This window comes from Schistocerca piceifrons, chromosome 1, assembly GCF_021461385.2.
Source record: "Schistocerca piceifrons isolate TAMUIC-IGC-003096 chromosome 1, iqSchPice1.1, whole genome shotgun sequence".
In the NCBI taxonomy this organism is placed as follows: Eukaryota; Metazoa; Arthropoda; class Insecta; order Orthoptera; family Acrididae; genus Schistocerca; species Schistocerca piceifrons.
This window is the reverse complement of record NC_060138.1, coordinates 284128548-284154287: the sequence shown is the minus strand read 5'-3', so window position 1 is coordinate 284154287 and position 25740 is coordinate 284128548. Positions and strand designations below refer to the sequence as shown.

The 25740-nt window shown below is 40.4% G+C and overlaps 1 protein-coding gene across 5 annotated transcripts in view; it reads left to right on the top strand.

Annotated features, from left to right (window-relative positions):
* Nucleotides 1–25740, top strand: part of LOC124784509 (tRNA pseudouridine synthase A) — a 116947-nt gene that overhangs the window by 71476 nt on the left and 19731 nt on the right. For all 5 annotated transcript variants that reach the window (XM_047254106.1, XM_047254105.1, XM_047254107.1 and 2 more), the window contains exons 4-6: nucleotides 15603–15870; nucleotides 15952–16207; nucleotides 17992–18137. In XM_047254106.1, coding sequence (XP_047110062.1) covers nucleotides 15603–15870; nucleotides 15952–16207; nucleotides 17992–18137 — 670 coding nt within the window. The remainder of the gene's footprint in view (nucleotides 1–15602; nucleotides 15871–15951; nucleotides 16208–17991; nucleotides 18138–25740) is intronic.

Below are 25740 nucleotides of genomic sequence, written 5' to 3'. Positions count from 1 at the left end.
ATGGTTGTGGTCGGACAGCCTTGTGCAGCTGCAGCAACGGCTACAGCTCGGAATAGACTAGGGCAGGCAACATGGACTGAATGTGCTAAGCACTTGACTGTTGCATCGCAGCACATACCTGGCGATCCCATACAACTGTTCCATGCATCTGCTCATAGCTTAGTAATTTGCATGAGGCACCTCAGTATCAAAAACATGATGAATTCAGCATCCCACTTCTGACGCCAGTTCGCACAACCACTTGAAGATGTAGTCAGGATTGGAAACTGATGTGCACTTGTAATTAATATACGGTAATCAGGTGTAGAAAAACAAACCATATTGGTTTATGGGCTCGGGGACAACAGAAGATAACTCTAGTAGCCCCAGATCCGTCTCAAAGGAGAAGGCAAAATGCAGAGGTAAAGGAGCTAAGCCATTATTTAGTGTCTGCTCTAGGTGGCAGCTCAGAACAGAAGAGAGAGACGTTTTTCAGCAATGCATCCAAGAGCACCCAGTTTGATTGGCTGATGATGATTTGGCCTAGTCAAGTGTGAACTTGTTGATTGTTGTTGTATCAGCTGAAAGGTAATGAAGGAAGATGATGATCTCTTCTTAAAATTTAAGTAATAAAAATTACTCACATTTGGGGCATGGGGACACCTTGTACAACAGCACTCTCTCCAACCCCCCCCCCCCCCCTTTTTAAGGCTGTGTCTAGTACTATGATTAAAAAATCCATAAAAATGTCTTCATATTTTCCTTGTCTTCTCAAGTTGGTCACATAGATAAGTTAGAATTGTAATATCTCAATATGTTTTGGGTGACGGGAGGAGTGCGCTGTGTGGGAAACTGTCCATGTGGTGGCAGATCTCTTACAGGCAGGGAATGGCTTAAAACCTGGTGCTGTGATGGTTGTTACGGCAAAATGGTTTGTAGTGATTCTGTTTATCAGGCTGAGTATTAGTTTACTAGTCTTCCAAACATCTGCAACTGTTTGGCACAGGATCTTGTGATTCAGATTGTGGTTTCACTCCACATGTTGGATCAGATCAGGTGTATGCCTGATAGTTTTTCATTGGTTGGTATTGTCCTGTTAACAACCTTCTACCATGTACTGCAGACTTCTGATGATAAGAAACATGCTGAGACATTTTGCCATTTGGTGTTCTATCAGTGTTGTGTAAATTTTGAGTCAGTGGCATTCTTAAGTGGGTTCCCGCTGACTGCATCATTCTCTGTAGTCTTTTCTCTGGGTTTGAGGGCACTATCTGTTATATAGCTCTTCTGCATGTATGTAGCCAATTGTAAATGGAAACTTGTGTATGTTCCATGGGTGCTGTTTCGGACTCTGGTCTGTATTTGTCAAACAAGACTGTTGTTGGATTGGCTAGATTGTTTTGTCTAATTCTGGGTGCCCTGTGGATCAGCAGAATAGCTCACTTTGACATGAAATTGACTATGCCAAGGCCTCCTTCTTCTGGTTTTAGAGTGCATATGATGTATGCAATCTTAAAAATCAAGATTTTGACAATAAATATATGTTTTGTTAACTTCTCCTTCTCTTTTGAATGACAGATTTCTTATTGAGCTTGCTTTTGTTAGTGCACTGGTAGAACATAGTACCTTTTGCCAGTTATATGGTGCCATATTTTGTATATTGGCTTAGCCTTGTACTCCCAAGAATTTTATGTTTATCTTTTATTCTGAATTAAGGTTGCTGGTACTGTCTTGTTTCTGTGTCTATAGATACGAGCACAATTTTCTTAGGTATTAGTATTGCACCAGATGCTCTTTCTTATAAATTTAAATCTTCCTCAGACTTATGCCACAGTTGTCAAAGCCAGCATCTGCATTGAGCAACACAGCTACAACCAGATTCTCTCCCAAGTATAGTGCTCTGCAGAAGAACAGACATTTGGAGTGCAGAGGACAGCACGACACTGCCTTTCCATGATGGACCGCTAGACATATTGCATGCTACTGCAGGGAAGGATGAATGTTCAATGCCTATTACACCACAAGACATCAACCGTCACAACAGTTAATCACAGATGATTATAGTCAACCTTTGGGATGAAGCCCATCGTCATACCTTGGACGAGGTCACTCCCCAACATGCACTAGCTGTTTGCTGTTGTCATGCAGAGGTATCGCCCACTCGCCAAGCTGCCAAATTCAGGAGAGATAAGTGAGGCAAGTATCTATAGAGGTGAACTGCCCAGGCACTAGACAACGCAAGAGGCGTCCTTTTCTATAATGTTGAACACCCATCAATCCTAGCTAAAGAAGACTATGTTCCGTGGTACGTAAATGATTGTGCTCCAGGCTCCAGACGGGAAATATGTTCAGCCAACAGGAACTTGTATTGCAAGAATAACTGTCAGTGACATAATTCAGCCCTTCACATTTGTTGTTTTAATGGAATATAGTTGGTTTGTTGGTTTGGGGGAGGGGACCAAACAGTGGGGTCATTGGTCCCAAAGAATGCAGCTAATAATGTTATTGTCGGATAGAACTTCTTACAGGTATGACAAGCAATCATAGGCCGTGGAGGATAATATCTTCAAATTGATGAAGCTATTCAAACAAACACACATGACAAAGAATCTTGGTGACTGTTTGCTATTGAAGAGGTTATCCCACTGTCATCATTTCCACTTCCAATCATCTTTCTAGATGCTCATTTTAACTGTGGACCTTTTGTCAGTTGCAAAAAGCTAGTCAGTCTCACATACCAAGGACAGTCATAAACACTGCAGGTTGCCAAGAAAAAAATTGGGTAACTGATTTCTACAAGCTGCCACAACTCATTCCTAAAGGTATGCGAGTAGGAACAGCTGAACCTGTCCAGAGTGGGCAGCTGAGTGCCATTGATGAAGGATCATTCTCTTTTACTGCTGCAGACAATTCAATGGAGGAAGCTTTTGTCGAAATGCCAGTAGGATCTGCCCTGACCAAGCCAGATCCTACTGGCATTTCAATGGAAGCTTCATCCATTGCATTGTCTGTAGCAGTAACAGAGAACGATCCTTCATCAGTGGCACACAGCCACCCACTGTGGACTGGACTGGCTGTTTCTACTCACATACCAATATCAGTGACACTTAGCAATTTTGTGCCAATTTTTGGATGCCTCCAAACCCATCATGGAAATAAGATAGACCATAGTAAAATACTATCAACACTGGGAATTATTCGTCAATAAGCCAGCCCTTGTAAGTGTGTTTCTGGCTGATCGACACGTTATTTGGGAGGGAGTGGAGAAGATGCTGCAGGATGACATTGCTGAACCATCGATATGGCGTTTTTGAAGGAGGAGGATGGGACATGACATTTCTGCATCAACAACTGATGACTGAACAAAATCACAAAAAAATATGCCCTTCCATTGATGGATGGATATTGATGATGCCCCAAACCACTTGCAAGGCGAAAAGTATTTCTCAGCTATGGACGTGCAGACAGATTACTAGCATATTTAGGTTGACAAGGTTGATTCCATAAGATAGCCTTCTTAACTCTTGATAGCCTTTATGAATTGAAGTTACACCATTTTAGTCGTGTAACACTCCAGCCACCTTTGAACTTACAACGGACAACCTGTTACAACACCTTAAATGGATGATGTATTGTTGCTATCTGAAAGACGCCGTCATTTTGTTGAAGTATTTTCAGATCGCAGGCCTCTGCCTGAATGAGAAGAAATGCAATTTCGTCACCAAAGAAATAAAAATCATGAAGCACCTAGTGAATGGTGATGAAGTCTGTTCCAGTCCAGAGAAAATAAGAGCAGCCACTGACTTTTCGACTCCTTGGCACATTCATGATGTGTGAAGTTTCATCAGAATGTGCTGTTGCTGCCGGTGATTCATAAAGGGCTTCTGCTCCAAGATACATCTCTTGTAAGAACAACTGCAGGGTGAAGCCAAATTTTCCTGGAACATGGTGCAAAAAAGATCTTTCCTTGTCCTTACATGGACGCTTACATCCTCTCCCGTCCTAATATTGTATGACTAGAATGCTGAGACAGAACTTCACACTGATATTAGTGGTAATGGGATAGGTGCAGTTCCAATGCAGATTTAGGAGGATGGTAGAAGTTGATAGCTTATGCTTCGAGGTTGCTCTCCAAGCCCGTGATGAACTACTCTAAAATGGAGCATATGTATTTGGTAAACTATTCACTGTTATGGCGGACTACCATTCTGTATGCTGTCTGATTAGCCAGAAGGATTGAGAGCACTATAACACCAAGCATCTTCAGTGAGGTATAGCCCAGGAGATTTGGTATGGATTTTTGTGCCTGTGTCGAAAGTGGGACTATCAGAAAAGTTGTAGAAATGCTATTTTGGACTGTATTGTGTTTTTCTTCGTTTGTCAGACATCACACATGAAGTTGAGGATTGTGTCCATTCACCAAGAAGACAAAAGCAGAGAGATTTCCATGTTCTCCATATGAAGCCCTACAACAGTCCTGAGGTGTAGATTGATGATAGGAACTTCTTGTTCAAGGAAACTACAAGTCCACCTGATGATCTTGAAGCTCATCGTTGTGAAGAGGATGTAACAACATGATCTGAATGTGAGAATTTTCCAGTGCTGCCATACAGAAGAACATTGTGAAATCTAGATCTAGAATGCTGTAGTCACGTCCAATAAGAACTTCTGAAACAGTGAATCACTGTTTCTCCAGGAGAGGGAACAATGATGTGTGCTGTGCTGCATCCAGTGTGGAATAGCAATCAACATTGCATACTGACCTGCTGCAGGCTGCCACTTCAAATCTGAGACCCACCATATATTTGTTATTAAGTATTTATTGTTTTTAGAAGGCTGTCAAAATTTCTTGTATTTGTAATGTTTGTGTATTCTGGAATATTCAGTGTTTGTGTAACTAGCAGGCCTCTCTGTTCAGTAGACAATTCTATTCTGTCTGTACATTAGTGTTTGTAATAAACATGCTTTAAGTGCTAAGTATTCTAATTCATTAATGACTCTAATGAGGGATTTGGACTTGATTGTGGTCACTACTTGACAGTATCAAGGCTTGTAGATAGTCATGTGTCTCTTGCTCCATATACAAACTGGATTGGATATAAAATCATTAATATTGGTATGAAGGAGTCTCTGTTATACACTGCACAATGGCTTGTGGAGTATATATGTTGGTGTATACAAAATATGCTGACCACTAATTTTGCTTCTGACTAAACCTCCTTTTTGATAATAACATATAGGTAAATGCTGAAGACTTTCATATGTCTGGTTCATTACATCATAAGCAAGTACTTTGTGACAAATTTTAAATGTGCTTAGGACTTTCCTGTACTCAAGAAACATGCTATCATCTTAGAATACAACCATTGTATAAACTTCTAAATTCATTGAGCTAAGTTTCACAATGCTTCAAGACAACTGCACTCTCATTCATGATAATGGCACATGAAAACCCTGTTCATGCTACCAGATTTAGTTTGTCCATGACCATTTCTCTAGATCCTTTAAGACAGCTGCCACAGTAGTCCCTTTAAAAAGAACTTAGCTGATTTTCTTCCCATCCTCGTCCATTCAAAGCTTATGCTCCCTCTTTAATGATCTTGTTGATGACATGATAACTTTACTACATGGTTACATTAATGTTGCACATGAAAACCCTGTTCACGCTACCAGATTTAGTTTGTCCATGACCATTTCTCTAGATCCTTTAAGACAGCTGCCACAGTAGTCCCTTTAAAAAGAACTTAGCTGATTTTCTTCCCATCCTTGTCCATTCAAAGCTTATGCTCCCTCTTTAATGATCTTGTTGATGACATGATAACTTTACTACATGGTTACATTAATGTTGCATTTCTACTGAACACAGATTTCAATCCTGCCTACTTTGACTGTAAGTTTTCTGGCTTTACTTTTCACAAAACTGTTTCTTTCATAAGAGTGTCAATAGTTTTTCAGTTGGATATCCTTTTAGTTATGGAATAGCACTACATACGATAACATAACACCTTTATCTCATTAACTAAGTACTTTTATTGTTACCCATAAAATATTTATTACTAACAAAATCTTATTTTACAGTGGTGGTCAGCAACTTTTTCCCTACCATGTCTTCTAAGATTTATCCATAGACCAGATACACAATGAATTTTTGTGGTCAAATCTCTTGGTTTCTCTGCATGCATATTTTCATTAGCTTACCGAAGAAATACAATAATTTGTTGGTCATGTAAGGTTTGCAACTGGAAGGACATTTGATCAGAGAGCACCCAACAAAAATGAGCCCAGTAAATTACAGGGTGGCAATTCTTCTGGAAAACGTGGAATTCTCAGGGAATTACATTTTACCTGGAAAAATCAGAGAAATCTAAGAGAATTCCGTGAAATCTCTGGGGATTCAGTGTTTTTAACATAGCATTGAAATTGAATTTTATTGAGTTTGATAAATCACAAATTTTAAAATACTTAATATTTCAAAATTAGTTAATTATGTGGATATTATTCCATGTAAAGTATTGACATTTAAAAACTGTGGTTGAAGTACTTCTTATGGCTGGTACAGAGCTCACCTGAGAGGAAAGAAACGTCATTATTGTGGTATGCTGCCGCCTCTGATCCCCCACTCACCATTAATTTACTCGGAGCTTCTTGACACTATATTCCTCCTCACACCTGGAATTCTCAGGTGGTTTTTTTTTTTTTTTTTTTTTTTTTTGCGATACCATTGTTTTCTGCTTGTGTTACCTGTTTGATGTATTGTCAGATTATCAGTTACACAGCTTCCATAAATAAAAATAAATGTGTGAGACTGAATAAGTGAACTCACTTTCTTTTGAAAAACAGAGCTAGCAGGAAACTGCCCCAGTTTACTTATAACGAGAGATATGTACAGGACGATCCTCACAAACAGTGCAAGCTAACTGTAAGTCCATATTCCAAAGCAAAGTCCAGCCCACACTGTATTGGAGTCCTGCCTATGACAAATGGAGCTCGTGATATTACCACAAATATTAGTAAAATCAGAAACACACTCACTGTGCACTCCACAGATGGCATCACAACTGACTCAGACTGACCCTAGGCTTAGCTTATTCGCTACATTCTGCCATGGTCCTCTCAGAGGGCACTCCTGGTGACAAGCGTCATTTGGGCTGTGCGCCGCAGTGGTCAACACCAAAAGCCTGGGGCATTCACAATAACACTTGATGACAGTTGCTCAAGTTGCCTTGGGACTGTGGGCCAGGGAGCTGAGAAAGGGCGGCTGCTGATAGGCATGGTGAAGGCAAAGTTGAAGTCGGTGGTGCTGCGAAGTATGTGGGCAGAGGCCGTGGAATACCTAATGGACCCATGGCAGACATAGATTGTACCGCAGACGCAGGTTTTGTTGTGTCTGAACTCATGGGCCCACACCAGATGGCACCAGCTCGGAAGGAAGAGGCCTCAGCACTGATATGCCCAGGTGGCAGTCACACCACGTACATCCCAGTGGTTGTGATGGGGGCAGCTAAAAAACTGCTCCAGTATGCTGCAGCCTTTAACTGGATTGATTTCATTGTTGTAGAAAACTGTAGAGGGTATTAGGTGTGGTGTCAGACATCACACAATCTTCTCCTTGATCAAGTCTATTAGCCAAGAGTTTGAACCCCAAACCTTTCAAGGACAGTAGCTGAAAAGAGCACTTCAGCATGTAGCATTTGAGATGTTTCATTTCTCATAAATTGTAAATCCTGAAGTGTGTAAACAGTATATTCTAGAAGCATTGTTCTCCTTCCACAATAAAATTTACCCGACAGGTGGCTTTGATGTAAGTTTTTCTAGTGATGGCACCTGGGTGCCTTCATAGGCCCACAAGTTTGTCTCTGCTGCCTGCAAAGGTGGTGCCCATAAACTCATCTATGTTTAGTAAGGAGTAACCTCATAGGGTGTTTGTCTGTGAAAGCATCTACTTGTAAAAATATTTTCAGGGTTGCATTATGAGAAACTGCACTTCTGTACACTGATCATTCACTTGGTGGACAACCACATCTTGGGGTACATTTGCAGTGAGGCAGCTGAAACACACATTACAAGTGTCCTTTTACGCCACACCCTTGGAACTTTGTGCTCTTTTTGGGGCATGCACCACTTGTGCGGTGAAGGAGATGATATTTACAGCTGGGCAACAGTGCTGCTGCTACTGTTGCCTGTCACTGGCACAGTTGTTCACATAGTCGTATGGGCCATAGGGCAAGTCCCTGCTGCGCATTATGTGACCTCTCAAATGACCAATGCCAGAATGCTGAGTTTTGTGACATCATCTTCTGTTGTAAACAAAGTTTGGGCTACAAGGGCAGTTACATAGGGTTGTGCTGTTCACATTAATTCAGTAAGAGAAGGATCTGATTTCCTCAGCACATGGTATTTCAATTATGTAAGCCGCACTATGATGACCATGATTGAAGAGTCCCTGTACTTTTGGCCACGCAAACATTTGAAATTGTAATTTCTATTTAATCCACTTAGTTTGCTGACTTGGTCCACATAAGATTTATTGTGGCCCTTTTTCCACTGCCAAAATTCTAACTGGCTGCAATAATATGTTTCTTCACTGAAAAATGTTATTGAAATAAATAAAAAAATCCTAGGCAACTCAAGTTCTTCTGCATTTATTAATAGAACTATTACTATGTTAGATGATGCAATCCAGGATTTCCAGGCATGAACATGGCCTTTTGCCTTTCCATATGAGAAATTTGACAAGCTGAAAAATATAACTGCAATTGTCAGTGGTATGTGTCCCACTATTCATGTTATGTAAATGGATAGATAAAAAAATCATCTCACCAAGTGGTGGCAGCAGGACACACACACACACACACACACACACACACACACACACACACACACAAGACAATTTAACTTTCACAAGCTTTCGGAGCCAGTGACTCCTTCTACTGGCAGAAGAGTTGAAGGGGAAAGAAGAGGGCTGAAGGAAAAGGACTGGAGAGGTTTAGAGAATGTGATACAGTTTAGAAAAGTCTCCCAGAACCCCGGCTTACGGGAGACTTACCAGAAGGGATGTTCCTTCGCCCCTCTTCCTTCCCTTTCAACTCTTCTGCCAGAAGAAGTAGTCACAGACTCTGAAAACTTTTATGGTTGAAAACATCCACTATGGCCTAATTACAAAAATGATCAAGTTGTGATTCGCATGTGTCACAGGTCTGACATCGTAATTTTTATCAAAGCGAATTACACACGAGTCAGCAGGGAATCATCTCAGTTTATTTACAAGAAGATATATACACAAGGTGTTCTTCTGAAACAGTGCAAACTAACTTAATTCTGTAATCCAAAGCAAAGTCCAGTCCACACTATATCAAAGTTCTGTCTGGGATAAATAGAGTCCACGATAATAGCACCTTAGTGAAACCAGTAGCACACTCTCTTCACAGTCCAGGTATCTCATCACAACTGACTCAGACCAGCCTTGGACTGGCTTGTATGCCAAATACTAGCATAGACTCCTCAGAGGATGCTTCTGATGACAAGTGCCATCTGAGCAATGTGCCATGTTAGTTGACAGTAATGTTGTGCCAGATACTCGGTTTCCATAATAACATTGGTTGGCACCACTAAACTTTCTATAGTTCTTCATTTTGCTCAAGGGAGAGCAAGTAATATAACAACTTTACATTACTACCCTTGAAAGGGCCCAGTTTGTGTATTTTTCAGTGCTGCAGCTTATAATATTTTCAGTTTCCCCCTCAAAAGTGTGTAATTTGAACAAGTGCTAAGTATGCTTGCAAATTCCAACTGTTGTTAGATGTCCTCCCTACATTTACATAGGTACTCCACATGCTACCATACTGTGCACAGTGGAGGTAACTTCTGCTACTACCACTCATTCCCTTTCCTGTTCCAGTCACAAATGCCGCGAGGGAAAAATTACTACATGTATGCTTCCATAGAAGATCTGATTTCTTGTCTTCACAGTCCTTTCGCGAGATGTTTGCTGGTGGCAGTAGGACTGTTCAGCAGTCTGTCAAAAATACCAGTTGCCTGAACTTTCTCAGCAGTGTTTTGAGGAAACATCTTCTCCTTTCCTCCATGGATTCCCATTCTACACAACTGGCCAATAAAATTGCTACACCACGAGGATGACGTGCTACAGATGCGACATTTAACCGATAGGAAGAAGAAGCTGTGATATGCAAATGATTAGTTTTTCAGAGCATTCACACAAGGTTGGTGCCGGTGGTGACACCTACAACGTGCTGACATGAGGAAAGTTTCCAACCGATTTCTCATACACAAACAGCAGTTGACGGGCGTTGCCTGGTGAAACGTTGTTGTGATGCCTTGTGTAAGGAGGAGAAATGCGTACCATCACATTTCCGACTTTGATAAAGGTCGGATTGTAGCCTATCACGATTGGGGTTTATCGTATCGTGACATTGCTGCTCACATTGGTCGAGATCCAATGACTGTTAGCAGAATATAGAATTGGTGGGTTCAGAAGGGTAATACGGAACGCCCTACTGGATCCCAACGGCCTTGTATCACTAGCAGTCGAGATGACAGGCATCTTATCCATATGGCTGTAATGGATCGTGCAGCCACGTCTCGATCCCTGAGTCAAGAGATGGGGACGTTTTCAAGACAACAACCATCTGCACGAACAGTTAGATGACGTTTGCAGCAGCACAGACTATCAGCTCGGAGACCATGGCTGTGGTTACCCTTGACACTGCATCACAGACAGGAGCACCTGTGATGGTGTACTCAATGACGAACCTGGGTGCATGAACGGCAAAAACGTCATTTTTTCAGATGAATCCGGGTTCTGTTTACAGCATCATGATGGTCGCATCCGTGTTTGGCGACATCGCGGTGAACGCACATTGGAAGCGTGTATTCGTCATCACCATACTGGCGTATTACCCACTGTGATGGTATGGGGTGCCATTGGTTACACGTTTCGGTCACCTCTTGTTCTCAATGACGGCACCTTGAACAGTGGACGTGACATTTCAGATGTGTCATGACCCGTGGCTCTACCCTTCATTCAATCCCTGCGAAACCCTACATTTCAGCAGGATAATGCATGACCGCATGTTGCAGGTCCTATACGGGCCTTTCTGGATACACAAAATGTTCGACTGCTGCCCTGTCCAGCACATTCTCCAGATCTCTCACCAATTGGAAACGTCTGGTCAATGGTGGCCGAGCAGCTGGCTCGTCACAATATGCCAGTCGCTACTCTTGATGAACTGTGGTATCGTGTTGAAGCTGCATGGGCAGATGTACCTGTACATGCCATCCTAGCTCTGTTTGACTCAATGCCCCAGGCGTATCAAGGCCGTTATTATGGCCAGAGGTGGTTGTTCTGGGTACTGATTTCTCAGGATCTGTGCACCCAAATTGCGTGAAAATGTAATCACATGTCAGTTCTAGTACAATATATTTGTCCAATGAATACCCGTTTATCATCTGCATTTCTTGTTGGTGTAGCAATTTTAATGGCTAGTAGTGTAGTTTACGTAGCATTTCTGTAATACCCGTATGTTATTCAAACCTAACTGATAACATCAGTACCATAAATCTCGATCTGCCATAACTTAGTCCTGCAAAACCTGGAGAACAACTATTAATGGGAGAAATTTGTAACTGTTGCAGAGGTCATCAAGTACGTTACACTTTCTACTGCTGCTTGAAACATTGTACTTGCTGTATGTCTCCCAGGCCTTGTGTATGTGCCCTCATGAAAGAGAAAGAAAGTGAGAGGGAGAGAGTCTTTTTACTGCCCACCACTTTGACTGCCCATATATAGTGTGGGTAGGTGGGGCAAACATCTTTTGAGCTGACAGTCAACACTGTGTGCAACAATACATGCTAGGGAAGGGATCTGGAGTAGCCAAATGGAGTTGTTAGAACAGGATGTCTCATGTTTTTGACTGTCCTACCCAGTGTAGGTTGCAAAAGTTCGGTATCATTCAGCATGTGGTGACCAGCTGAACAAATGACAGTTCCATGTTGTTGGTAAGGGCTAAGTTCACATAGTCAGTGGCTGGTTTGAAACCAAGCTAGGTTGTTGGGTGCACACAAGATCACACCAGAGTGAATAACAAAAGAGAGAAAGCTGTAAAACAGCAAAAGTCGGACACTGTATCAAATGGCATGATCCGAATATTTCATGTGATAACAGGAAGGGGCAATATGTGACCGTGCAAGCATATTTAACATGTTCGCACTGGTATGTACCAGGCGGGTCACACTAGATTGTCCCATTGAGGAGTGTGTAACATTGATATCTCAAGCTCAACCTACCAATTATGGTACCAGCAACACACTAACATACGGTGTTTATGTATGAGCTAGACACAACAAACAGCTGTGAATACAATTTTGTATGAACCTTGAATGGTAGAGCTTTCTGAATGAACGGTATATTGTGATTAGAGTAGGGTGAAATTAATTTATGTCTTCTCTCTCTCTCTCTCACACACACACACACACACACACACACACACACACACACACACACACTCCCTTTCCCTCTCCCTCTCCCTCCCCCCCCTCTCTCTCCTTCCCCTCCCCCCTTCCATCCCTTCAAAAAGAGGGAGAATGAATTATGCCATTTACAAAGTAATAGATCAGTATATTAAAATAGTAGCCAAGCACTTTTGAATACGACTGCCATCCCATGGCGAGATACAGGAAAAGCAGAAGTGCCAGATGAGCATGAGTACACATGCCATCCCACAGTAAGAAACGCCATTTGCAGTACCAGCCTGAACATGTTAAGCACAGAACTCTTCCAGAAGGCATGCCAGTAGTACTCTGGGCTTGCGCCATCTTCAGAGCTGTGAGTAACTGTTCCTACTTGCCAGCATCATATTGATACAGTGACTTGGATGGGAGTCCAAATCTCTGTTGCATACAAAACCCTCCACCCTTTTAATTGGCAATAGGGGAGGGGGGGGGGAGAGGAGAGAGAGAGAGGGAGAGGGGAAGGGAGAGAGAGAGAGAGAGAGAGAGAGAGAGAGAGAGAGAGAGAGAGAGAGAGAGAGGTGCTTTGATTCCTGCCAGAATCTCGTGCACAGTTTATTCTAGGACAAGCGGTGCAGTTATTTGCACTGGCTGAAATTATACCCTGAGAGCTTAGAGTGCGGCAGTGGTTTCATGACCATTGGCTCCCATCACTATTGACATCATTATTCCCCCCTCCCCCTGTAAGCTGGGACAGGGGTACAGATTATACTGATGGCAAGAAGCGGGGGGGGGGGGGGGGGGGGCACTCACAGTGGGAAGAAAGGGGGGGGGGGAGGAGGAGACAGTGTGGACTGTCAAACCAGAGCTGATTTCATTTCACATCCAGCTACAACTTTAAACATCCATCTCTTCTTATTGCCAACGATCCCAGATTTTGGCCAAAAGTGCAGGCACATATAGTAGTGGCTGTGAGATTGTAGGCGTGGCTGTGCAGGACATGAGCTCTCTGGGTCAGGTGTAGTCCGAGGCCTGCAGCTGGGCTGTGTCCATTGGTGGAGATGTCTGATAAGTGACAAGAAAACTGGTGAGTGTTTCCTCAGAAGTGGTCGCCTCTGTATGTTGCACAAGTGCATTTTGAATCTTCTAGCCAGCACTACACTCTTGCATTTGACATGGGGTGGAATGGAGGTGTAGTCAGATTTAATAATCACCAGTGCCTCCTTTTCGAGTTGGGAATTATTGCAGTGGGCTGCGAGAGCATAAATTCAATTAGCTGCTCTGTGCCCTTAGTATGCTTTTGCAACAGAAAGACAGCAATATGAAAATCTAAAGTATCTGTCACCAGTATAAGACATGAGCCCAGAATAAATTTAACCAAACAGAGAGCTGTTCAAAGACACTTCTTTAATTCAGGAATGCCTTATGGTTGTGGAATGAATTGGCAATATAATTTACTATACTGAAAACAACTATAACTCTTTTGGGTCCCACGGGACAGGCGTCTTGTCTATGTCCTCTGCGTGATCTTGTGCGTACCTTAGCATCTTTTTGCTCAAGATATGACCATGCTATTTCATGTCTTGGTAAAAAAACTGACGTTTGTCAAGCCAGCACCACAGTTGGTGAATGCCCGTAAATGCTGCTCTCTTATAGCCCATGTTACAATGATATCATCAAATGATTTGCACAGTTTGGGATGCCCTGAATAACTGTTTAAGATGTCTTTGAAAAATTGAGGGAGCTCTTGTGACTCCAGAATAGTAATCTGTTATATGATATTTATGACTAGGATCCATTTTGTTTTCTCATCAAGAGACAACTGCTCATACTAGTCAGCCAAGTCTATTTCTGAAAACAAAGGGCTTCCAGCCAACTTGGCTAGCAATTCCTCTTACATTGGAATTCAATACAGATCTACTTGTGATGAGCATTTATTTACTGTAACTTTGAAATCACCACATAATCTGAATGTACAATTTGGCTTCTTACAGGCAGCCAATGATGCAACTGAAATAACCCTCAAACTTTGGAATTTGTCAAGTTCAGCCTTACTTGTTTGCATATAGCAAATGGCACTGGATGTGCTCAACAGAACTTAGACACTGCTAATGTTTAAAAGAAATGTTTGCCTCAAAATTCACAGCGTACCCTTAGTAAGATTCAAAAGCTGCATCAAATGGAGTCATTTGTATGCTTCGAAGTAAAGGTTTCAGGCCAATGGGATTGAATGACCACACAAGCATATTTAAACACTGAACTTCTTCAGAGGACACACCAGTTGGACTCTTGACTTACATCACTTGCACGACCATGAGGAACTGTGTTTGTTTGTGAGCTACAATACATTGAACTCCATATCAGTACAGCAAATCATTACATCTATTTCTGTTTTCAAGGCTACAGTATTTGGTGCAACTGAAAACGGAGTGCTAAATAGTTTTGATTCATTTTCTGTGCTATGTATCTCTTGAATCCCTGCATCAAAAATATAATGGAACCCATTGTCAGCGATCTAAATTTGTTTGCATGGAACTTTTTGAATAATCAAAAGTGTATTTGAAGCACACGCAGAAGCAGGTTTTTCTTATTCTTCTTATTTTAGATTTACCTCTTACTGTATGTACTTCATCTTTCAGAATGGCAAAAAGTTGTTTTCTTGCATTACTGTCCAACAGACCATATTGTGCAGCATGAAGGTGCAATAGTGATGCTGCATTTTATATTCCTTCATTGTATTCCCAGTCAAGTAAGAATGACAATGGGCTACTTCTGGAAGTCGTCATTACTACTACCTTCAGTACGAAGTTCAAGTCTTGAACTGCAGTCATTTCCCATTTTCATTTGATGTTAAAGGTATAAAGCAGGTTATTAGTATGTACTTGGAATGATAAAGGAATGTGTTTTGGAACTAAATGTTGCTATGCGTAAGGTTTGCTTGCAGGCACCCAAGCCTGCTCTGTATTATGAGAGATTGTCTCGGCTGTAAAACTGTGGCTAGGTTGACAATGGTGCATGAAGATAAAACACTAATATGACTATGCTAATGTTATCTGACTCAATATATTTTTAGAAAAGTGTAAAACAGGTATTGTGAATAATGATTGTAATTATTGTACTACAGTTTTTATACTACTCTTCCTTGTATTTCCTCACAGCTGAAGGTGCCAATACCAGCGATATCAACAAGCATTTGCCAGATCAGATCAGAGTTTTTGCTATAAAACGCACAACCAAAGGTTTCAACAGTAAAAGTGCCTGTGATGCAAGAACATATTCATATACACTGCCAACATTTGCCTTTATGCCTGCTGGTGAAGAAGTGTCAGAAAATTTCAGAGTTTCTTCAGCTATTATTAATAATGTCAATTCAGTGCTGAAAATGTTTGAAGGAACACACAATTTTCACAATTTTACATCAAGAAAGTATGTATAACCTTGTAAAGTTACTGTTCCAGGAAATTCATTTGTTTTCATTTCTAATTCTGATGTTTCTTTAATTATTAGGAAGCCTTTGGATCCAAGTGCGCATAGGTATATAATGAACTTTGTTTGTGGTGAACCATTCACCTCAGAAAATATGGAATTTTGTACTATAAAAATAAAAGGACAAAGTTTCATGTTGCATCAAATAAGGAAAATGATAGGATTAGCAGTGGCAGTTTCAAGAGGTCATACGACAATAGAAACAATAAATAAATCATGGAAACCAGACAGGATAGATATACCAATGGCTCCAGGAGTGGGCCTTGTGTTGGAAGAAGTGAGTACTTTCTGAATGAGATATAAGGTAAACAAAAATATTAGCTTATAAAATAATTTTGCTTTTTGATCAGTTTCATGTGTTCCTTGAAAAATAAACTGAAGAAAACTGTGCACTGAATATCACAAACCAGAGTTTATATTGTGACTCCCTAAATCTGCGTGATTGACTTAGATACCGCCTTTATGTGCAAATAGATGCTGGAATACAGTATTGATAACAAGTTGTATTCGTATGTTTATGGACAAAATGATGTATCACTATGCCGAAATGCTGTTATGATCTTGCTCTCAGCAGGCCATGTTGATGGGATTGCAAAACCCAAGCTATTTCTTTAAAATGTCAAAAAAGTGTATTTAAGTGGGAATCGTATTTAAATAAAATCAAGAAACAAGAAATACACATACAAAGTAAGAAAATGAAGTTATTAAGAAGTGTGGAGAGATGTAAAAGAAAAGACAGAAACAAAAACGTTGATCTTAGGCGCAAACTAAACATATGCAGTGCCACAGACAAGTTGGAACAAAATAATAGAAGATGAATTCAGCATCCACAAAGAATGGATCCTCAAAGACAACCAGTAAAACAAATAAATCTGTCCCACAATGAAAGTGAGACTAGAAGATAGAGGAAAGTAAGCTGGAAATAACCTGAAAAGGAAGTAAGAAGAAAGAGGAAGAGGGAGAGAATCTGAGTTGTGTATCAGGCAGGACTGATACAGGCAATAAAGAACCTCAGAGAATAGCGGCACATCTTGTGACAGGTTCCTTTAGTAGCATGAAAGTGTCATGGAGATGCTGATTGAACTCTATGCCAGACATACAAGAGAGACATTGTGAATCATAGGGTGGTTTACTGTTAAAATTGCAAGTGCAAACATTCCAAGAAGAAACTGGCAACATATTGTTTCCTCCTATGTACATCTTGTGATCAAGACCATGAAGCTAAATTAGAGGTTTTGGAGCTCTCACAGAAGCTTACATACAGCAGTTTTCCTTACTCACCATTTGTGACTGGAACAGGAAAGTGGGGAATTGATAGTTGTACACAGGCTACCTTGCACCGCACACTGTAAGGTGGCTTGTGGACTATAGATGTAGACGTGCTAGTTGGCTAGTTTTTCAAGCCCATATTTCTTTAGTATGGGGTTTTGTGATACAGTAAAATGGTATACATTATTCTAATATATAAACACAAGCACTCTTGAGATCAGTTGCCAGGACAGTGATTAAACAAAGACCACAGAGTCTTCAAAAATTGTGAAAGTATGATCTTAAAAGTAGTAAGTAAACAAGCTCAAATACATTATGCTCTCACATAATCTTCTGGCAACCTCATTTCTTCTTTTGAAAGCTATTGAAGTGGTTTAGTATAGTGGACAAGTTTAATTACATTGTGCTCTTAAGTAATCATTCAAAAGCCTCATTTTTTCTCCATAAAATCTGTTGAAGTGTTTTAGAATAATGTGTTTTAAACCATAAATGTGAACAAGAATGATGAAATTTTGTTGAAATGCCGAAAGTGAAAAATATTTACTTATATTTTTTCTGTTTTGCAAATTTATTGTCTGTCTCATCAGAATCAACAATTTTGAATCAAAATGCATGTAATAAAAATGTGTAAATTTTGTGTTTGCATCATAATTTTAGTCTTAATTTTATTAAGCATGACTGCAAAATATGTAATTTTATGCTTAGTCTCTAAATCAGTTTCATCATAATTGGAGTGTTTTGTAGTTTGAATCGAGTACTATGACTGAAGTACTCCTTTTGTCTTAAATTCAGGTACATTATGATCGCTACAATAAACGCTATGGAAATGATGGCCTTCATGAACCACTAACATGGGATGACATTGAGAAAGAACTGATCACATTCAGAGAAAAATACATCTATTCAGCTATTGTGAATACAGAAATCTCTGAGAAATGGTATCCTTTTTAAGTTAATTTTATTTTTTATTTGGTATTATTATATCGTTATAAAATTGCTACCAGATTGCAAAGCTTCAGGCAATATTTATAGAGACTTTACCTGATTAAATTAAAAATATTCTTGCTGACAGCATTATGAGATATTAATTTCTGTCATCATTGTCTGATAGTTGCAATTAATCTTCTATGAAAAGCAAACCTCTGGATTTCTCAGGAAGCTATTTTTAGGTCTAACTAACTAACTTTCAGTCCTGAAATTAGTTTTAATGTAATGCATATATTCATTTTTATAAGTCTGTTAAAACTTTGTATCCATTAATCAGTTGACTTTGTACTTGTCCTGTCTTACAAAGGTATCCTAGCACTCATGCTAAAAGAGTCAGTTTTGAGATTTAATAGTCACTCTTCCTCGGGTTAGGTATTTGGTAACTTGTGTTAAGCTCATACAAAAAATACTTATCACATTTGACTGCATTGTTATCTGCAGCTGATTTATCTATATAGAAATGTTTATTTTCCATTCCATTTGGTACATTTATAATTACCTGGGCCTGCTCTAAGTACATAATTAACTGTACTTGTAGTGCACATGTGAAGTAGTAAGTGAATATGTGGCTAATGTTGGCTAAGCTCAATAAATTGGCCAGTGCTTTTTGCATCATCAATCTTGAGTGACTGATTTGATGCGGCCTGTCATGACTTCTCCTTGCCAACCTTTTCATCTCAGAGTAGTGCTCACACCTTATATTCTCTCAATTATTTGCACAATGTATTCCAATCTATGTCTCACCCTACAGTTTTACCCTTTACAGCTCTCTGCAGTATTATGGAAGGTATTCCTTAATATCTTCAACACATGCCCTATCACCCTGTTCCTCCTCCTTGTCAGTGATTTCTACATATTTTTTTCCTCTCCAATTCTATGGAGAACATTTTCATTTTTTATTTTCTGTCCACCTAATTTTCAACATCCTTCTGTAGCATCACCTCCCAAACACTTCAGCTCTCTTCCTTTCTGCTATCTCTGCAGTCCATGATTGTCTTCCATACAAGTGTGTGCTCCAGATGTACATTCTCAGAAATGTCTTTCTCAAATTAAGTCCAATGATTCATACTATCGTCGGGTTGAAACACGATGATCCGTAGCTCCGCATACTGGACCAGGATATCGCCCCACTCACAGAAATGGAAAGCAGCCCTGTTGCCAAATAATTAGTTTGCTGCCGGACAGTATAGCTAACAGTTACAATGGCCCTTATCAGTGCATTCTCAAGTGAGGGAATTTGTTGTTTGTGTGCGGGATTACTTTGAAAGTGAGAGGCGTAATGAAGGACCTATTCTACTGTGTCAAATATAGTGGAATGAACAGCCGATTGGAACAGTGACTAAGGAAAAACATATAGGCCTTGATAATGGTGAGAAAGATTAGCATGCCAGGTAAACGCAGAAAGGGTACAAAGTGAGTAACAGCTGTTGACAGTTTTAATCGGTGTGCTATTCAGGACCATATTTAAAATTATTACTGTGAAGGTGAATTACCAATGAGGAAACAAACTTACTGTTTATCTTTGTGAAGCAGGGCTGTTTTCCTGTGGTAAGATGTTGCTTTCCTCGGTTCTGAATTCTTTAGGTTTCAGGTATAAAACATACAACAATTGCAAATTAGTAATGGAGAGGATAGACGTAGTATTTCTGCACTGCAGTTTCATCAGAAAAATGTGCATTATTGACTTTGACATATTCATATTTACAGATGAGACTTGGATTAATACAAAAGTTATTCATTTGCCACCATACCATTCCATGTACAATGCGATTGAGCTTATTTGGGCTCAAGTGAAAGGAAATGTAGCAAGAAATAACACGGGTTCACATTTATCACAAATCAAGGTGTTAAAATTGCTTCATTGAGCTTTGAATGAAGTTACACCAGATATGTGGCAACCTGCACTTCTGACGGAAAACATTATTGTTAATCTTGGTGAAGTAGATGATAATACAAGTGCAGCAGCAGCTCTGAGGATGAGATTTCAGCTGATCGTAAAATTTCCACCGTCTGCTCTGACTACGAGAATCTTGGCAGTCTCCTTTATTGGATTAGTGCAGCACATAGTGCATTCACAATTCATTTATTCTTATTTAATATTCTCATGCATGAATGTGAACTTCGGCACTTAGATGGGTGACCATCCAGGCCACCATGCGCTGTTGCCATTTTTCGGGGTGCACTCAGCCTCGTGATGCCAATTGAGGAGCTACTTGACCGATTAGCAGCGGCTTCGGTCAAGAATACCATCATAACGACTGGGAGAGCGGTGTGCTGACCCCACGCCCCTCCTATCCGCATTGTCCACTGAGGATGACACGGCGGTTGGATGGTCCCGGTAGGCCACTCGTGGCCTGAAGATGTAGTGCTAGAAATGTGAACTGCCTTCTTATGTAAAATAAGAATTTCAAGAAACTTATTTTGGCATATATCACGAGTATTTGTTGTATTTCTTTTAGAGTGAGATTTTAATAAATGATGAAACTTGGTAATATTCTTTGACACTTAACTACTGCAGTTTGAAATTGATTCCTTGATAGAATACATATTCAAGAACAATAGGTGATAATATTAGCAAAGGGTAATCAATATGTTGCCATAACTATTTACTCTCTGCCATTGCTTTATTTAACCATTAGTTTCTTAAGACAAGCACACGTATGTTTCTGAACTTGCTTATAGGTTTTATTATGTCTATCAGAAATGCAGCGCTTCTAACAATTTGAGTTGAACTGCCGAATGGAACCGTGCAATGACACATCTATCATTAATTAATGTTGGGAATTTTAAGAATAAGTAATAACTCACAAATCTTGAATCCTGTCATGGTAACAACTCACTTTATAGATAAATATTCTTCAGTAATAATGCTTCTTGCACATGATATAAAACAAAAAAATGAAAGGAAAGACACACAAAATAATTTCGAAAAGTGTTGATCATGTTTTCCCATCTGTCTTGCTGTAATGTGTCTTCTAGAATCAAATTGTATGACATTAAAATAAAAACAAGTAAATTATTGAGTATGAACTTGGTGATTGCTATTTTGTTCAAGTGCACAAGCACAGCTATTCAGGCACACATTTCAACAAAGCTGAGTACCAGAACCATATCAGCTGTTGTCACTGTTGTGTGACAGAACTGGCAAAACTGCACAGCACAGCCAAATGCGTGCATGTGCAGAGCAGTGTTGTTTGCATTTGACTTATTCCAATGGTCTGCTGCCACAGCTGGCACTCAGTGTCGATTGGCGCAAGCACCAGGGATCATCATATTTCGGCTTGACTTTAGTAGACTTCTTTTCGACAGGAATGCCTTCTTTGCCTTTGCTACTGTCATTTTATGTTGTTCTTGCATCATCTGTTGTGTGTTATTTTGCTTCTAAGATAGCAGAATTGCTTCAGTTTGTTAGCATTGTGATTTCTAGTTTTGTTGGTTAGTTGGTCATTGATCTCATTTTACTTTTTTCTTTCTTTGATTTACTGTCAATATATATTCCACACTGAGTAGACTACATTTCATTCAGTATGTCCTGTACTACTTCTCTGCTTTTGCTGCGGATAGCAATGCTATCACTGAATCTTACCATTGATATCCTTTCACCCCAAATTTTAATCTCACTCCTGAACTTATCTTTCATTTCCATCATTACTTCTTCGATGTGTAGATTGAACAGTAGGGCCAATAAATTTCAATGCTGACTTACTCCTCTTCTAATCTGAACACTTCATTATGGTCTTTCATTCTTAGTTTTTCCTCTTGGCCCTTGTAGATAGCCGGCCAGTGTGGCCGAGCGGTTCTAGGCGCTTCAGTTTGGAACCGCGCGACCGCTACGGTCGCAGGTTCGAATCCTGCCTCGGGCATGGATGTGTGTGATGTCCTTAGGTTAGTTAGGTTTAAGTAGTTCTAAGTTCTCGGGGACTGATGACCTCAGATGTTAAGTCCCATAGTGCTCAGAGCCATTTGAACCATTTGAACCTTGTGGATATGCCATTTTACACAGTGAAATACTTTTCTAGGTCGACAATCCCAATGAAAGTGTCTGGTTTTTAAATATTCCTACCATTATCAAGCACAACATTAGAACTGGCTCTTTGATGCCTTTACCTTCCCTAAAGCCAAATTAATGATCACCTAACAGCCCCTTGAATTACTTTTCCATTCTTGTGTATATTATTTTTGTCAGTAATTTGGATATGTGCGACATTACACTGATTGTGCAATAGTTCCTACACTTATCTGCTCTTGCTGTCTTTATTTTTCTAGAAGTCTGATGCTTCGTCTCCAGTCTCAATTGATTTTACACACAACTTAAATAATTGTTGTGTTGCCACTTGCCCAATGATTTTAGAAATTCTGAAGAAATACGAGGGCCATTCAGAAAGTAACCTCCGGTTGATTTAAAAAAATATACCAAGTTAAATAAAAATATTTTAATATATACATCTTACAACTACATCTTTGCACTATTTTTCTACATAGTCTCCATAGCGATTGAGGCACTTATCGTATCTCTTCACAAGCTTTGAAATTCCTTCTGCATAAAAATCACCCGCTTGTGCCTGGAGCCAGCCTGTGACCGCATCTTTGAGCTCTTCGTCGTCATCAAACCACTGTGACCCGAGCCATTTCTTCAAATGCATGAAGAGGTGATAATCACTTGGCGCCAGGTCTGGGCTGTAAGGTGGATGGTTGATAACGTCCCACTTGAAGGACTCAACAAGGGCCGTTGTTCTGCGAGCAGAGTGAGGACGGGCGTTATCGTGCAAAAAAACGATACCGGAAGTCAGCATACCACGGCGTTTGTTCTGTATAGCCCGTCGTAACTTTTTTATTGTTTCACAGTACACGTCTTGATTAATGGTCGTACCACGTTCCATAAATTCAACCAACAACACCCCTTTGGCATCCCAAAACACCGTTGCCATCAGTTTTCTGGCAGAAAAATCTTGCGAGGCTTTTCTTGGTTTGGTAGGCGAATTTGAATGTGCCCACATCTTTGATTGCTCTTTTGTCTCAGGGTTCACGTACTTAATCCAGGTTTCGTCACCGGTCACGGTTCTGTTTAACAATGGTTCTCCTTCGTCCTCATAACGTGACAGAAAGTCTAATGCAGAGGCCATTCTTTGAGTTTTGTGGTGGTCGGTAAGAATTTTGGGCACCCATCGTGCACAGAACTTACGGTAACCCAATCTTGCTGTCACTATCTCGTACAAGAGAGTCTTAGAAATCTGTGGAAAACCAGTAGACAACTCCGACATTGAGAAACGTCGATTTTCACGAACTTTTGCAGCAACTGTCTGAACGAGTTCGTCAGTCACCAATGATGGTCTACCACTCCTCTCTTCATCATGAACGTTTTCTCGTCCACTTTTAAATAAACGTACCCATTCACGGACAACTCCTTCACTCATAACTCTTGGTCCGTACACGGCACAAAGCTCACGATGAATAGCTGCTGCAGAATATCCTTTGGCTGTAAAAAACCTTATGACAGCACGCACTTCACATTTGGCGGGGTTTTCTATTGCAGCACACATTTCAAACTGCCACAAAAACTAAACTAGCGCAGGTACGACGTTCACTAGACCACGGCTTGATGCCGACTGACCTGTTGAGTGCGTGAACGCACAGATGGCATCGCTACTCCCCCCACAACCCGCACTGTGACCAATCGGAGGTTACTTTCTGAACCGCCCTCGTATTATCTAGCTCTTCTGCCTTATTTGGTTACAAGTCTTCCAATCTCCTGTTAAACTTTGGCTGTAATACTGAATGTTTTATGTTTTCCAAATTGACTTCTGTTTTGTCTTCTAACATTCAGCAGACAGTTTCATGACTGCCCTTTTTAGATATGTCAATCCCTCTTCAAGCAAACTGTTTAGTATGGTATTCATTATCACTGTGTCTCTAGCCTCAGAGAATTCTGAAGACACTTCATCAGTCCTCAGTACTTCAGTGTCCCACTTCTTTCCACATTGATTTTTTGTGATGATTCTCTTACGCTTCGTCCTACTCTCACATTACTAATCTGCAATCTGTTCCTGTGTACACCTTACAGTCAGGTGCAATTTGTTGCAGAACTCAGTTCATTTCTACTGCCAAGCTTTTATTCTCCCATAACTCTGTCTTCTGTTCTTTCCCCTACCAAGGTTTTCCATCTCCCCCCCCCCCCCCCCCCGCCCCCCCCCCCCCCCCGTAATTATCAGATTATCATTTCTTATCAGATTATCATTTCTCTTTACATACTGAAAAAGGGAGGCTACAATGTTGGGATCACGGATTGACTGCAAACTTTGTACACTTTTGTTGGCATTAAAACAATATAATGTGCAAGCAAAAAGGTGCACTGCTCTGGCACTTCTGCGAAAATCACAAGAGAAGTTTTACACCTCTATTGTGTAACTGATGTATCTGTGCTAAGAAGCCACCTGTGAGAAGTCATTGTAGTTAAGTGGTTAATTTTTGAGCCTTGCAAGAGGGTCGCACACCAGGTTACAGGATTCTAACTGTCACAGGGAGTCACCTTAATTTTTGTATTTTCTGTGATATTCAAAAAATTTGCACCAACACTATTTATTCTTGGCTCATCACTACGCAGGTTAACTGCCAAATGGGGCCTGCCTTTGTGTCTGCAGCTCAAAGTGTTGAGATGTAAAGTAGTTCCGGGTACCTTAGCAGATTGCATGTTTAAGGAACTTTGCAAATCATGACAGGCGAACATTTTAAGGAAAACTCTGTGAGTTCCATTGTTTATTTGTCGACAGTTATAAATATGTTTATTCTAATAATTTAATTCAGTTAACAATAGTAGGTAGTCAAATAAGATGAAATTCATTAAAACTTCGTGCACGTAGAGGTGTGTTTTTAATTATATTGCCTCTCAAATGTCATATAGATTAAATAATGTGGCCAGTGATGAAAAAATATAGATTCAGTGGGAATTGAAACATCGCCTCATACAAGGTAGTCTTACAAAACTCTAACGCTATTCCCTTGACCAGTACGAACTCTAATGTACAGCACCTATGCACTGATATACATGCCACAGCCGGCTGGTGTGGCCGAGCGGTTCTAGACGCTTCAGTCTGGAACCGCGCAACCGCTATGGTCACAGGTTCGAATCCTGCCTCGAGCATGGAGGTATGTGATGACCTTAGGTTAGTTAGGTTTAAGTGGTTCTAAGTTCTAATCCCATAGTGCTCAGAGCCATTTGAACCACATGCCACATAATATACATGTAAAACTTCTCTTCCTCTCAGAATTGCCAGAGTACCGCGCCTTACTGCTTGCACATTATTATTTTAATGGCCTATTAAAGGTGTACAAAGTTTGAAGTCAATCCATGATCCTAACGTCTTGGCCTTCCCTTGTCGGTATGTAAAGGGAAATGATAATCATAATTGGGGGGGGGGGGGGGGTTGGAACACTGTGGTAGGGGAAAGTAGAGAAGAATGAAGGCTTGGCAGTAGAAATGAATCGAGTTCTGCAATACATTGCAGCTGGTAATAGTAACTCTCAAGAGGAGGAGGTATATGTGGAAACGACTTAGAG